This window comes from Rattus norvegicus, chromosome 7, assembly GCF_036323735.1.
Source record: "Rattus norvegicus strain BN/NHsdMcwi chromosome 7, GRCr8, whole genome shotgun sequence".
Lineage (NCBI taxonomy): Eukaryota > Metazoa > Chordata > Mammalia > Rodentia > Muridae > Rattus > Rattus norvegicus.
Genome location: NC_086025.1, coordinates 34,245,018 through 34,261,684, shown reverse-complemented (window position 1 = coordinate 34,261,684; position 16,667 = coordinate 34,245,018). Strand labels below are relative to the sequence as shown.

The 16,667-nt window shown below is 38.0% G+C and overlaps 1 protein-coding gene across 2 annotated transcripts; it reads right to left on the bottom strand.

The window, feature by feature from the left end:
- Positions 1–9,174: 9,174 nt before the first annotated feature.
- Positions 9,175–16,362, bottom strand: Lum (lumican). 2 transcript variants are annotated; one of them, NM_031050.2, is made up of 3 exons: positions 15,956–15,979; positions 12,721–13,603; positions 9,175–9,995 (listed from the first exon to the last, which is right to left on the bottom strand). In NM_031050.2, the coding sequence occupies exons 2-3, from the start codon at positions 13,580–13,582 to the stop codon at positions 9,841–9,843; spliced, it is 1,017 nt and encodes a 338-aa protein (NP_112312.1). In that variant the 5' UTR covers positions 13,583–13,603; positions 15,956–15,979; the 3' UTR covers positions 9,175–9,840. The 2 variants fall into 2 exon arrangements, with proteins under 2 accessions (NP_112312.1, XP_063120368.1); XM_063264298.1 differs by having other exon boundaries at positions 9,175–13,603; positions 15,956–16,362.
- Positions 16,363–16,667: the final 305 nt, after the last annotated feature.

The window sequence follows — 16,667 nt, the reverse complement described above, 5'->3', positions numbered from 1 at the left end:
TGGACAGTCTAGAAGACATAGACTGCAGAATGATGGGGAAAGAAGAAACAGTCTAGCATGAGGCATTGGCTGACTCTGCTTGGGCAAGAAGATACAGAACTAAATTCTTCGCTGTAATGTCCATCTGCATTTCCTACTTATGTATACAGTAGAGTAGAAATATTACAGGGATACAAAGTAAATGCCTATACATGCCTACCACTGTGGCGCTACATAAGTTAAACCACACAGAAATGTTAAGCCTTAGAATTGTGGGATCACCTAGTGCAGTGTCCTTTTAGCTTTTTTTCCAGATAATTACTTAGCTGCACACTCACAGCCAAATCATGACGATTACCTAGGCCTCCGTACTCTCCATTAGTGCCCTCGTTCCATTGTGTGACATTAACCCTTCAGCTAGTAAGCTATTTCATTTTGTTTTTATATTCGCCAAATGTAATGAAGTCTTTTGGCAAAAAAATATCACGTGTTTAAACATAAGCTGCAGAATTTACTATCCTCATGAAGTTTGGTTTGGTGATTCAACTCCCTTAAACCATAGATTTCTCTGTTGTTAAATGGGGCTGGTGAAAGCCTCAAATGAAAATGACTAGGTATGTGGGGTTTTTTTGTTTGGTTGGTTATTTTGTAGTCCAAATGTTAATGATTAAAATAAACTATGTTCCATGAATTGAATAATTTTATCAGGGTTCTTTGTGTTTCTTGCTATAGTTTATCTTGTGTAATCCTTGGTAAGAGAAACAAGGAGGAGGTGAAGGGAGAGAAGAGGAGGAGGAAGAAGATGAAAAGGAGGAGGTAGATTGGATGAGAAGGAGGGGTTAAAAGAAGACAGTAAAAAAGAAGCCACCACAAACAAAGATTCCATGCAGAATGAACAGTCAAACCTTCAAATTGTGTCCTCATTCCAAATAAGAGGTGCAAAGGTTCTGATGGATTCTATCTTAGCTAAGGGTTTCTGTCCTCTCATGAGGAAGATTGAGTAATGCGACTGGACTTGAGTATCAGCTCAGCCAATGCTGGATAAATTTACTTTGGAAACAAAGAAAGCATTGAACTTCTAAAGTTAAAGAATTATCTGGAACCAGGCAAACTGCTGCTGTCTCCTATTTCATCTCTGAGAAGAAAATTGGATACAGTTTAGTCACAAAAATGAAATCCTTCTCTGGTGCTGGGTGTGAGACATCTCTCATGGTAACACATAGCCCTGAAATGTCTCTTGCCCTTTAAATGAAATCAAACAGCGCTTAGCTTTTGTGACTGGAGAAAGATAAAGAGTCTAGAGATAAGAGCAAACTCAGAGACTCTGTTTGAAACTGAAACTATTCCAAATGTATCTGTGCATAAAGGTAAGCTGCAATTACCCGAGAGGTACTTTCTCGCACTTGTGTGGTTTCTTTTCAGGTAGTTTATTTCAGCTGACCACCTTTTGTGGCGTAATAACTCAAGTAGTACAATAAAAAAAAAGGTAAAATTGTTTTTTTTTCTGGTTTTTTGTTTTTATCTGTTCTAGCTTTGGGAGGAAGTAAAAACCTAATACAGCCAGGAAAACTGTAGCTATCATATTGGAGATTGTAGCTTTAGGGAGAGCTAAGAACTCATGAGAAAATGATCTTGAACCAGGATTCAGCAGTTGTCTTAAATCCAAACTCAAAAAAATCCTCTCTCAAGGGACTTTTAAAATATATACACTAAGAAAATCTGTGAATATGGACATCGGTCTCTGAGAGCGTGGTGGTCTTCTTACGCCTCTTAGGCCTAGCATCTTTTTCCTTCATGATATAGCATTTCCTGGGAGGGTGTGTGTGTGTGTGTGTGTGTGTGTGTGTGTGTGTGTGTGTGTGTGTATGTGTGCGCGCGCGTATGTGTGTGTGTGATTAATATATATTTTGTGTATATAAACCATATATACATATATAAAATTATAATATGGCACATACATATATATAGTATGCATGTGTATGTGTTTGTGTATATTCATACATGAGTTTATTTGTGGTGGTCAAAGGCCATTGGTGGATATCTTTCTCTGTCATACTCTGTGAGATAGGTCTCGGGGATTCAGCTAGTTTGGGAGCCTAGTGTTCTCTCGGGTTCTGTCTGTCTCATCCCTCCAATGCTGGGGACACTGATGTACTAGGGTGCATAACTTTCAAGTGGGCACCAAAGTTCTAAACTCCGGCACTCACACTTTGTGGCTCAGGCACTTTATGCCTTGACCTATTTTCCTACCTCACTCAAAGTTTATAAAATTTTTTAAGCTCTCATCAGAAAGTTTAGCAAATGCCATTTGTTTTTCTGGTGTTTCCGTTTCTTAAAATCCTCTTTAAAACAATTCTTGGCAAAGCAACAGGCAACACATTGACGTTTTCAAGGCTAAGACACATGAACACCTCCAGATGTCCTGATAGCCCTGAAATCATCGGCCTTGCAGTTGCTGTCTTGGGCAAATAAAGGTCATTGTTTTCTCATAACAGTAAAATTTGAAAAGTAAACCTACAATTAAGATGTTTTTACTCAGAATTCAAGATCATTTTTTTATAAAAATGTTAAAATGAAACATTTATCCCAGATGGTTTCTGGGGAAGTGCCAACCAACAGAAATGGGAAGACAGATGGGCAATTTTGGCAAGTCAGTTGACATCTCTGAGTAAGGACTATAAAATCTTGGATAATTCCAGCTTAACTACCTCCACAGAAGAGAGACCGTGCTCCTGGGAACAAAATACACAGGCCTTGTAGGAAGGCTGTGTCTGTCTCTATCAGTCTGGGAGACAGAGCTACTTAAAGAGTGAGCAGTTTATAATGAGCAATTACAAATTCAGATGTGCACAGTCTGCTTGTCAACTACTTACAGTAACCTTTAAGATCAAACTGAAGTAGACCTGGAATCTAAAGGACACCAGGAGGAGATTGGAATACAAGGAAGTTTCTGAGTCAAAAACTCTGTTCACTGATGAAGGAATTCAGAAAGGAAGGTTATCTAGAAATTGTCCATCCATTTCGTTAAGTCTTCACAATTCCTGATTCATGATAAAAACTAGTTCAGCAGAAGTCCTACTAAGGACCAATTCCAAACTAAATAAGAAGAGGGCACCAGATCCCCATAACAATGCTTCTGAGCCACCATGCTGTTGCTGGGAATTGAACTCAGGACCTCTGGAAGAACAGTCAGTGTTCTTTACCACTGAGCCATCTCTCCAGCCCCCTATATAAGCACTTTTTAAGATATGCTTTGCATTGAACTGAGAACCGGGCTCCCATTGAAGGAGTTTTAGAAAGGAATGAAGGCGCTAAAGGGGTTTGCAATCCCATAAGAACATCAATACCAACCAACCAGAGTTTCCATGGACTAAACCACTATTCAAAGAGTACACATGGATAGACTCATGGCTTCATCTGCATATGTAGCATAGGATGGCCTTGTTGGGCACCAAAGGGAGAAGAAGCCCTTGGTCCTGCTAAGGCTCAACCCCACAATGTAGCAGAATGTCAGGGTGAGGAGGCAGAGAGGGATGGGTGGATGGGCAGGGGAATACCCTCATAGAAGAAGGGGAAGGGGGATGGATTAGGGGGGTTATGGACAGGAATCTGGGAAAGGGGATAATATTTGAAATGTAAATAAATTTAAAAATCCAAAAAAAAATAGTAACAGAAAATAAAAGAAAATAGAATTCAGACTTTGGATCTTATTTCTACAGATAACATCCTTCTGCATCAGGAAGGGTTGGACTTACAGAGAGAGGTATTTGTGCGATGTGTTCAACTCAGAATGGGAGTTAGGAAGGTGGAGGAAAGCCTAGATGAAGACCTTTGAAGTCACTAGCAGATTAACTGAATTTACCCTTCTGGGCTAGAAAAAGATACAATGAGAAACAGAGTTTAGATCCATTTTGGTCAGTAGTCATTAAGTTATTATTGATTGGATGGGAGGGATAAATATGAGCAAGTTAACTATGGGATACATTATAAAAAAACCTTAATAGTAGTAACGGAGCTAACCTATGAGCCAATCCTCCCACTTCTGAGCATGTGTATAAATATCTAAAGGAGTGCAAGGAGTACTTCCCAGAATATTGACATTTTTTTTTGGTTCTTTTTTTTTTTTTTTTCGGAGCTGGGGACCGAACCCAGGACCTTGCACTTCCTAGGTAAGCGCTCTACCACTGAGCTAAATCCCCAGCCCCGAATATTGACATTTTTATGTCCACTGCTTCATTATGCATAGTAAACGGTTATTGGTGGACACATGGATTTTTAAAGTGGTCAAACATGTATAGTGAAATTTTAGCTAAACAAACAAAAAGCAGAAAATTCCAGCAGTTTGCAGTAAAAGCGACAGACCTGGAAAGCAATCTATTTAAGTAGAATGTTATTTATTTAAAGAACCTGGGAAGCGAATTTTAAGAGGTAAAGAAAGCAGAATAATAGTCTCCAAGATCAGACATAAAACAAGGCTATTCATGATAGATAGAATAAATAAGCACAGGGATCTATAGCTCAACCTGACAACTGTAGTTAATAATAATATAGAACAGTGGCTCTCAACCTGTGAGTCATGAACCCATTTATATCATATATCAGATATTCCGTACATCAGATATTTACATTATGACTCATAACAGTAATAAGGCTACAGTTATAAAGTGAGCAAAAAAGATAATTGTATGGTTGGCATCCCCACAACAATGAGGAGCTGTATTAAAGGATTGCAGTGTTGCGAAGGTTGGAAACCACTTATAAAGCATATTCCTGAAATATTGCTAATATGGTAGATCTAAAATATTCCCAAAACAGAAGCATCATATAATGGAAGGTGACCGGTGTGTTAAGTAGCTTGACCAATCCATGACACATTCTATATGCACATGTGTGTGTGTGTATTATTGATTGTCAATACGTATAATCTTATACCTGAGAAAAATATTTAACAAATAGAAATGAATGGTCTCAAGAGTTAAAATAATTTCAAGTATTTGTTTGAGGTTGAAGAGAGTGAAGGAAGGACCTTGTTGGACTTCCCAGAATGGGCCCAGTTCAAAATCTACTTACCGGGTTGGGGATTTAGCTCAGTGGTAGGGCGCTTGCCTAGCAAGCACAAGGCCCTGGGTTCGGTCCCCAGCTCCGAAAAAAAAAAAAAAGAAAAAAAGAAAAAAAAGATCTATTTACATAGTTTGCTCTTCTCCATCACTGCTTTGTTACAACTCCAGTCAACAGTCACATATTAAGAACTTTGCTTTGTCAGGGCTTGAAACAGGGAATTTATAGACAGACTTGTAAGCATATTCAAGCCCCTTAACATCATGAGAGCTTGTTGAACAAAAACCTTCAGGTTGAAAATAAATACAGTCACAATGACAGTTAACACTGAAAAGGTGTCTGACCCAACATATTCGTGTTTCCTCAAGAACATCTTATAAATATTTATTGAAAATAACATATAAAGGCTATTTCTACTCTCTTTGCTTCTTTTATGTTCGAGAATATATTATGATCGTAACATTTCTCTTCCCACACTTGCCCATAAAAGGTCTCTCTATTCTCAAATTTGTGAGCTCGATTTTTGCTTATTATTGTTACAAAAAGTATTGTTTGCATTGTTGTAAACATCATAAAATGTAGCAATCAACAATTATGTCATAAAATGTAATATCAATTTAGGAAGGGTAAGAATTTGTTTAGGTAAATGAAATCTGAGAGAGGTCCTGCCACACAGGGGGGCAATGTTGAGCTTAGACAGTGAAATTAACAAGCCTATCCCATCTACTGATGTTACCTAAACTTTAGCTTCTCTTATTGAGAAAACCTATTCATTGTATAACTTAATAAATTATTATAATTCCCTGGATATATACATCCACATTCACTTTATATGCTTTCAAGATATCTAAGTTTCATTCTTATGCTTGCCCCTTTTAAGTTATGTATTAAAGTTGATTTTTGGCCCCTTTAAAAACAAAGAACATTTTTTTTCTTTTTACTGTGAGTAAATGTTAAGTGTGTATGGTGGGTACATTCAACCAAGGGGGAAATATCTAAGGCCATCATTATGACGAAAATTATAGCTTTGGAAATACTGAACCCCAAACTTACAAGACCATAAGCAAAGAAATTCGGTTCTTTGCAAACCCAATGGTTTAAACTCTCCAGTATTTCTGAAAACCTAGTTATTACAGCAAACGAACTTTTAACTAAGAAATCAGCTTTCCTCTGGCTCATTTAGCGGTTTGTTACTCATGCATTTTCTTATACTTAATAGAGCATTAGGGATCTTCCCAAACCTCAAGACCAGAGAACATTATAGTCTTCTGTGCTATAAAGGCCTACTTTTCAAATGGACATCTCGAGAACAAAGAGGGAATTTTCTCATTTTCCCCGCTTTCCATTGACTTAAAGGACCGCAGTTAAGAGTTTAAGTAAAGCCAACCAAAGGGCGGAAAATTTTTTCTGAGTCAGAGATTTGCTCCATTTGTGCGGAAATGTATCCCGAAAGAAATGAAATAAAAACCATTGTTTGACACAGCTAAGACACTGTTACTATAAATTCATCTCTCTTCTGATCAATTTCCCTTGGTATCTTCTTGAAAATTCAATCAAATTGAACATGAAGGCATCTTTCTTGCTGGAACCCAAACCGGGTAGTTCCAAAGGAGAAAAGTTGCCTCCAAGTGATTAAGCACCTGAGTTCAATGGCAGTTTCTAACTTCAGGAGTAAGTGTGCTGTGTGTGAACACCCAGATGTTTTCTATTCTCATTTCCATATGCTGTGAACACCAGGCTTCTTTCTATCATGTTTCTCTAGAAAAAGAAAAAGGTCTATCTTTTATGGTTCGAGACTTTACTAGTTTAACCACAGGACCACACTGAGTCACTGTGGCGAGAAATAAGACTCACGCAGAGATGCTGTTTTAAGACACTGAATCTCATGCTACGCACCGTGCTGAGTTTCTGTAGCTGGGCCTTTTTTTGCTGGTAGACATTAGACATTTTGAAAAACATTATCTGACCTCAGGTCATCCGAAAAGAACGTGTGTCTGCGTCTGGCTTTTTCATCCCGATGACCTACCTACAACTGGCCCACAAGATAGAAAGGACAGCCAGAGTTTGTGTCTGGCTCTGCTCAGGAAGAGCACCATGATCTGTTAACTATTTCAGATGCGTCTACAGGGAGCTACTTTCCTGTACTTTAGCTTTGCCTTTGTCAAATCAACCCAACTCCAAAGACGATTCTGATTGGCAGTAATAGCTCATACTTCAGACTCAAGAATAACGTTATATTTTACATAGAAGTCAATCCAAGGCTTTTAAAGATGTAAACGCACTTCTAGCTGAAGTATAAACCATTCACTCTATAAAGTGAAAAGCTCATCTAAGGCCACATATTAATAGAGAACTTGTGGCACACTCTTCTCCATCTACCTAGCATCGGGTTTCCAAGAACTGGTAGTGGATTTTATGGAAAGAGCAAGAAATTTAAATTTTACTTCTACAAAATAGATTTTTTTGAAGAAAAGTGTGTTTCAAGTTTGTGCCTTGAAAGGGGTGGACTAATCACAACTTTTAAGGAACTTGACTCTGCAGAGAAAAGACAGGAGACTATCAGGTACACAGTCAGCTGATGCAATATTCCTTCCACTCCAATCTTAGTGATCCAGATTCATTGCACAGGTTGCAAGTTACTGGACACTAAAACATGAAATAAGTCATTTAAAGTGCTTCCATGGAATTACGGTACTTTAAAGACATGCTTCGTACACAATGAGTACTAGGCGAGTGTGGTGTTGACTACCTATACTGGCTAAGAAACAAGTTTTACACAGAGATGAGGACGAGTAACCAGGAAGTTATCTCCAATTGGTGATCATTCACAAAAGGAAAAATAATAGTTTCTCTTTTCCAATGGAGTCTCAGAGGGTTTACAAACCTCATGTAAGGGCAGGTTCAATAACCAGCAGCGTATGGCCACCACAAAATCAACTTAACAGTATTTTTGGAGGACTTTGTTATTGTTTTGTATTGCTTTCTTTTGATTTTGTTTGTTTTGTCTCATAATGTTTTATCAAGGGTTTTTTTTAACCTTACTGGACTTTTGTTTATATATTATTGCTTCTGATTCTGTGTTTTTATGGGATTCCTGTGTATGTATGTTGCCTTGTGTATGTACTTCCTGGGCTTTTATTTCTTCTCTCTCTCTATATATATATGTATATATGTATATATGTATATATGTATATATATACACACATATATATAAACTTTTCTTGTTCTATGTGTTGTTACTTTTAAACTTACCTAATTGTTTTCTAAAGACAGAGAAGACTTAGGCATGGATGTGTGTGGAGTTAAGAAGAATCTGAGAGCATATTCGGGGAGGGGTATGATCAGAATATACCCTATGAAAAATCTATTTACAATTACAAAAATCAAACTGTGAGTGCGTGGTGTGTGTGTGTGTGTGTGTGTGTGTGTGTGTGTGTGTGTGTGTGTGTGGTGTTGGTTTTTCCTGAGAAGACATGGGGTTATGAGTGTGAATATGGTCAATATATATTGTGGAGAGTTCTCTAAGTGTAAAAAAACACCTAATTATCAAAATAAATTCTGGTAACCTTCTAAACATAACGAGAGAAAACAACAGCCAATCTTTAATGTTTCCTGGATGCAGGAGGTTATTTTCCTTAGTGACATTTCCTGCTATTTCCTGTTGTGAGAATTGTGGAATCCCATAATGTGGAGCAATGAAATTATTACTGTTATTACTGAAACATAAAATCAATACATGTAATTCAAACACATTGGATTAAGGACATAATGAGTTCTATTTTAAAACATTTTTCATAATATTCTATGATCAACTTGTGTCTTAGAATACCTCACCATTTACCTTTAGAGTTCAGCTGAGATTTTCCACAGTTATTTCTGGAATGGGGTTCCACCATGTAGAACAGAGAAAAACAACCAGGAATGGTGTACTAACAATATCCAGGAAAGTGTGAAATCTAACTATTCTTATAAAATTGGCATAGTAATCCACTGTAGGTGAATACCAGAACCAGAGAAACTGTGGGATGCTCTATGATAAACAAGTAAGATAGGATAAGCTGGGACCATCTTGGCATGTGTTTGCACTCCTTTATGTGTCTTATAAGAGATATGATTTTCACAAAAATTAACACCCGATACCATTTGCATTGTTTTATTTTGCTATCAGCTTGTTAATCATAACATGCAAACAATCAGAAAGAAACATAGATATGACAGGAAAATGACTCAAGAAAAGTTTCATTAAGTAACTGGGCAAATTCTTACTGCTAACTACATTTCTTTAAGTAGACAGGTCTTTAGTAATTTTCTTTGGTATGTTGCAAATCACTGGTTTCAAAACATAGGATCTAAACTTCTGTAAAACAAACTTGACATGTCACAAAAATTTGGATTAGGATAACAAACATCCATGCATGTTTGTTTCATGTTTTCGAAGTCACTAATGTAAAATGTGAGGAACCATAGAAACCTGGTGGACTTCCAAGCAATCAGTAAAAAGGCTTCATAATCACCTGAACATAGAGCTATAGAAAACATTAAATTCACAAATAGACTTAAGTTTAACGGGTTTTATGTGTCTGTTCTCACGATGAAATAGGCCTGCTTTTCATCTTTTATTTAAAAAGTGGTAAATGTTCACAAAACATTTCCTTTATTAATTAAAATCCATGAAGTAATACCAACAACAACAATGACAATAACAATGTAAAGGATATTGTGAAAACTTTAACACATCCAGCAAATACCCATCCATGAAGTACTGCTCTGGAACATACTTCAATGTATTAGAATGAGAGGAGGTTAATTAACCGTGATTTCATTTGCTACACGTAGACACTCGTACATGTCAGGGGGCAGACTGCTTTGAGTGAGGGGATTGCCATCCAAGCGCAAATGCTTGATCTTGGAGTAAGATAGTGGTCCCAGGATCTTACAGAAGCTCTTGACATCAAACTCTGCAAATGGAAAAATAGAAAGCTGAATCATCTTTCATCGTGCTATCTTGAAAGTACCATTTTGAAAACTAACCCATAAATGGTTTGTTAGCAGATAGTCTATTGCATGTAGAAAGTCAGCTTTATCATGTCTTTTTAAAATAAAAGCCATGGAGCTTACATTTCAGGCTACTAAAGTGGTGCCACAGTATTTAGTAAAAAAATTAGGGTGAATCAAATGAAATTTCTCAGAAAAAGAAAGAATTTATTTAATTTTGATAATAAGGTTTAGAACAGAACTCAACTAACATGAAATGTTTAGTCTGACCTGAGAAATATGAATTGTTTGAATGACCTCATCAATGGAAAACTTATCCTTGTTTTTTTTTCTTCAGCTGAAAATGATAGGCTTGGTTGAATGATCATTATGGAATTTTCCACCAACCACACACTATGGCAGAAAAGCAGAACTTCAAGACATAAACTAAGTCACGGAATGTGTAGCCAGTGTTACTTGCTGGTGGAGAAGCTGCCACAAGCAAGAACTCATCTAGGGTTTAAACCGAAAGCAAGATTATTACTAGAACTATCTATGTTCACATAGGTCAATGTAAACTTATACTTGTATGGTTCTTGGCTCGCTATTTTCTTTCATTCCCAAAGTCTGGCGAGTGATTACAACAACAAAAAAAAACCCTTAAGCACACTGTCCTCTAGTCTCTGCTGATGCAGATTTAAACAACATTTTCAGCGTGACTCCTTGGTCTCTCTCATACTCATCTCTGAAAAGGTATGAAGTAAAGAAAGAAGAGAGTTCTAGGTCCTCCTTTGCAGGCTATCCTGCTACTTACCTTGGGAATTTGGAGCTCTCAACTGCACCCCGTCTGATATAATGTACTGCTTTCACAGAGTTACAATAAAATTATTCAGTTGTCCAAACCACATTGCAGTACATCAACACATATAATGCCCTCCATACTTGCTGATACCTTTCTAACCCCATTTCTCATCATCTGAAGAAGATAAAGGTTGGGTTAAATTAATTATTAGTCCTAAGACAGGAATAGGGATGACTGTTTGGGGTTTTATATTGAAGCCCTGTAACTTTCAAAGGGTGGAGGTTGTGTTCTTTATATATAGATGGGGATGAGCCACAGGTCAAAAATAGTCTTAAAATTTGCATATATAAGTACGGTGAACATTTTTTATTGCCTTTGTCCCTGAGCATTATAGCACATGACCTTGTAGACAGCATCTCCATTTTACTGAACATCATAATTTGTCTATAGAAAAGTTCATGTAAGGAGATGACTTACATAACGTTGTATGGAACTGTTATAGCATGTATGTAAGGGACTTGAGCTTCTGTAGAGTTTGAGATCCAAGAGAGTTTGAGAGCCACTATTCCATAGGTACCAAAAGTTGTGCATTTATAGGTTTATTAGTAAATGTAATATTCAGTGTTTAGAGCCTGATTTAGACTGCGATTATTGCAAATAATAAATGCAATCAAATCATTGCTTAGGAAAATTGAAGGACATGAACTGTCTGTCGCATGTAAACAGTTGTGCCAGTATAATCGTGATAGTTTGAACCGTTTATTCTGTAACAGTCAAACTGTTTCAAACGCTGCTTTGATGGATCTAAAAATCCATTTGAAAATAAAATAGAGAATGGCACTTATGTCAAAATTCACAGTCTTCTCCATGAAAAGGTGTAACCCAGGAGCTATATGAAATTAAAGAAATATTGCAATGTAGTCCCGCTTATTTTTCTTTCGGATAACAGTATTTTTGTCTCAGGAAGGGAAGTGGACTTTTCACTAGATAAACAAGTTCAGTTTGAATAGACAATGATTTCTTTATACATGGAATGGTGTTTTCCACATGAATTTTTCACATTTTCGTGAACCGACACATTTCTGTCCCAAACTCTATTAAATGGTAAGGTTGGGATTGAACAGTTTAATTCTCTCCCTGATTTCATATTGTCTGTACTGAAGTAAGCAGAGGTGAATGGAAGCCCTCAAAGAGCAGACCAAGTCCACCTCCATTGTGGAGATAGATTAAAAAATGAAAGACAGCATCACCTGAAGAGAACTGGGACTGTGGGTGAGGTGAAGGACTGTACAAAAGCTAAGGGCTCTATAAGGATATCTTATATATAAATAGATATTTGAAATCTTTGTCGACACCCTTTCCTTCCTTCATCTTCCTTATGATACTCATTGAAATGTTTTGAAGATCACATTTACCATGTCAGAAAAGAGTGGTGGTGCTGGCCATGTTAATAGGGTAACACCTTGAACTTCAAGACGTGGGAGAACGGTTGAGAGACTGTGCTTACTGAAAGTCTTCTGAAGGTTCTCTTCCTTCCCTCTACTAGATTATGTCACTTAATGAAGGCAGCACGCAATTCTATGCAAGAACAAACTAAGCTGTAGCCAAAAACTACTAAGAGATAAGACATCATTGTCAATGAGTCTCAGATAACACTGAGAAATTCAAAGAAAAAGTCTATGACTTTAATGGCTCTTGGTCTTGGCACTCTAAGGAAAGGCTAGGAACAATCCAATGTGTTACTGAGCCAGAATTCCATGTTTGGATTCTGTTGTCCCTTTCATTCATTCCTATTACATTGTGCAGTCTAAGCATGTCAACACTGAAAGCATTTGATACAAACTTTAAGTATGTCAGCTTGATAGACGCTTTAAGTGGGTCAAACCCAGGGGCAGCTTTATACTTACTTTCGAGTTTATTGACCTCCAGGTAATAGTTTTCAAGGTTTTCATTAACGGTTGGTATACTCTTGAGCTTATTGTAGGAGAGATCGAGCTCGAGCAGAGATGATATGTTAAATGAGTTTCCAGGCACGCCACTGTCAGCCAGCTCATTGTGAGATAAACGCAAGTATTGAAGCCCGGTGAAGCGATTGAAATACTCATCAGGAATGTTGGTGATCTTATTGTTGTCTAGGTAGAGAGTTAGAAGAGATGTTGGAAGGCCAGCGGGCAGCTTGCTCATCTGATTGAAGCTCAAGTCGAGGTATTCGAGTGACTTAAGGCCTTTCAGAGAAGCCGAGACAGCCTCCTCTTTGAGCTGGTTGTGTTGAAGGTAAATGAAGGTCAGGTTTACCAGCCCGTCGAAGGAGCCCAGCTTGCTGATCTTATTATTGGCCAGCTGCAGGTCTTGTAGGGACTTTGGGAGCGGACCCACGGACTCGGTCAAATTGTTGTAGTTTATATGCAGCTTCTTCAGTTGTTTCAGCTTAGAGAAGACCTTTCCTTTGATCTTGGAGTTTTCTAGAAGATTGTGGTCAAGAATGAGCCACTGCAGATCCGTTACATTCTCAAAGGCCTTTTCATCAATATGGTCGATCTGGTTATTCCTCAGGTAAAGGTACTTGATGCCAGGGGGCACCATGGGCACACTTTTCAACTTGAGATCATCACAGTACATGGCAGTTGGGTAGCTGTGGGGACAGTTACATTCTGGTGCACAGTTGGGTGACAGTTCCCCATACATGAAGAGAGGGGCATCATAATCATAGTATTGGCCACTGACACTACCGACTAATGCCAAGACAAGAGTGAACGTACATACATTCATTTTCAGCAAGTCCTCTGTGCCCTAAATAAAATGGAAACAAGTCATTACAACATAAGTAATTTCAAGAAAAAAAAGGTCAATTTTCATTACACTCATTAACAAAGTGCATTTTGTCATTTCATTTTCAGTGCCTCCAAATAGTGTCTTCACTTCCATTTAAAACTGTTTAAGCATGAGAAGAGTGTGTGTGTGTGTGTGTGTGTGTGTGTGTGTGTGTGTGTGTGTGTGTTCGTGCGTGTGTGTTCACACCCTTGGGTGGGAACAGGTTCCAGGTGTGTACACATGCGCCCCCTTGTGGGTTTGGCTGCCAAGTGTTTTTAGTCCTTGTCTTCTGATACTTGCTTAATTGAAATACCAGTCAGGATATTTCCTGGTGGCACCACATCACACAGTGTTAGAAACCCTATTTAAGAACATTCCGTAAGCCAGAAGAAATGAGACTTAGAAGACAACTGGAAATTCCCCTGTGCATTCTGCTATCAACATCATTAAAATGTCTCGGAAAGATCTTAACTGCCCACAGGGGCAATCTTTGGCTTTCCCTGGGGCAAACTGCTCTTGCTGCTTGTGAGGTAGATGAAGCAACAAGCACATTCCTTTCCAGGGGCCTTGTTACTGTTGTGGATTCTGAGGAAAGAATATTTACATTATTTGTAGCTTAACATTCCATGTTTCCAAATCCACTGAAAACTGTGTCTGAAGCCGGTATTTAGTAAATTAATTTTAGAAGAACAAATGTTTACCCAACAGGGAAATGTCAGACAGTGTTGACTTTTAAATCCAAACCGAAAAGCATACCAATTATAGGAAAATGACCTTGTGTCCAACTTTTAAAACTTAAAACCTTCTCCTTTTTAAATAATAAGCTCATCTTCTTTGTGCAAATTGGGAGGTGACACGATTTGCTAATGCAAATATTAGTGTCCTCACAAAGTAAAAGCAGGAGAAGGCAGAGAATGAGAGAGACAAAACCAGAAGAAAATAAAAGTAACGTTCGCATCATGCACTGTGTGTAAAGTATTAAGCTGAGAGTGTAAATTCAAAATATTTCCTGGTAGTTATTTTCACATAACATGTTTCTAAGATGAGGATCAATAACAATTAAAATGTCAGAGAAAAGCTAGCCATTTACATAAAAGAAAGCTAGACCGTAAGAGTTGGGAATCACAGAACGCATTGCAGAAAAGCCAGTGTTCCTGTGAGAGAAACAGCATCCAGAGAATTCCCTTTCAGATACTCCCTGTCTTGCACGCTATTTTATGTAAGTAGCATGAGACAAGCATTTACATTAGGTAGTTTGGAGCAAGTAGAAGTTGGGAACCACGCAATTTTAATATATATGTTTTGCTTTAGCTTAGAATTGTAACAGATGTCAGAAAAAGAAACATTAAAACATTTTATGAAAGATATACTTAGAATTCTAACATAAATGCAGTCACAATGCTAATAAATAATCCACCCTTCCATGATGCTGATGGATGTTTTTAATTTAGTAGACAGGAGTTGCCCACAGCCTAGCACTAGGAGCACATTGACAGTAATAGAATTCCTCACAGGTTTCTGCACATTAATGATGCATAATCACAGAAATGTATCTGTTGATTTGCTTAGGTTTTGACTCTTTTAATGGAAAGTGCAGAGTAACAAAAACTCCTTCCACGATTTTGAAAAAGCAAAAGGTAACAGTCTGAATTCAAAGCAACCTTGTGAACACACAATGCCTCCTCTGTGAGGGGAAGTCATAATTTGGCCCCTACTTTTCAAATACCTCTGGCCATGAAAGAAATGCTTTTCTGCAAAATAAATAAATAAAATAAAATAAAATAAAATTGTTTTCCGGAAACTTTTAAAAGCATGTTCTTTAAGGGGTCTATACCAAATCACAAATCTTTGAAATGAGCAGAACATGAAGGAGCTGTCCCCACAAGTATCTGAGTTCCTCTGCTAACGTTTTAGAACTCAGAGTGTTTATTGCGACCTGTAACAACATATTTTATTGCAAATCCTGTTGACTGCTGGCACCTTCTCCGTTCCAATACTCGGTTTCAACCATATAAGAATATGTAGCTGATTACCGTAGATGGTCAGCGTTTTAATTTCTGTACTTGGAGTGTCTAGTCTAACTTTTTTTTTTCATTGTAACTTTGGAACACTGTAAATTCCCCTTGCCAATCAATCTGGCAAACAGAGTGAAATTAATCCATCGATGATGGAAAGCTTATTAGGTAAAATGTGAAAATAAATGTTCAAAACTGTCACTGAATAGCAAATTGGCAAAATTCCTCTACATCTTTTTTTCCCTTGTTCCTTTTAAAATTAAACATCATCCCCAAGAATCAGCATCCCCTGGGCTGTAGTTAAAAGAAAACTTACCTTACTCTCTTGACACTGTTTCCGTTAATTCCTTAAACAGACGCACTGTGAACAAGGTTCCACTAATATATGCTGTGAACTCTGTCAGGGTGGAACTGGCTGCCAGACTCTCAGTGATACAAGAGCTGAGGAGGGGGGGGGGGACCAGCCCAATCACGCCAGCCTCTGCATGAAGTTATGTCACTGTGGGCTCTTGTGGTGTTGCCTCTGAGCACGCTTCTCTCTAACGAAGTGCAGGTGGACAGAACAGACCCTTCCCTATGGAATCGGGGAGAGAGAGATGTACTTTACTGGATCAAACCCCCTAAGAATTGAGCCTGCTGCAAATGAAGCAGTTTGGTGTGAGAGTGTTTCTGCTACGAACTTTTGTACTTCTGCATGTGTGGTGGTAGTTAAGGGTGATCTCCTCAGCCAACTATCGTGCTCCTGTAAAGATCTCATAAATCACAAACAGAGCAAAGAATCTCAGGAAAACGCAACTGAGCATGCTCAGAGGAACTGAGTCCTTTCTGGCCATCTCTCTTGGATTACTTGTTTGATTCCCTTGGACCAGCTTGCTAATTGTCATAAGGATAAATTCATCTCTGTACTATGAACAGTGCTTATGAATAGTCGACACAACTGATAGTATGAACATTTTAGTCCACTTGTCAGGTTGAGGAGACTCTTTTGATGTTCCTGAGATCTGGAACCACTCAACAAAGTCCGACCT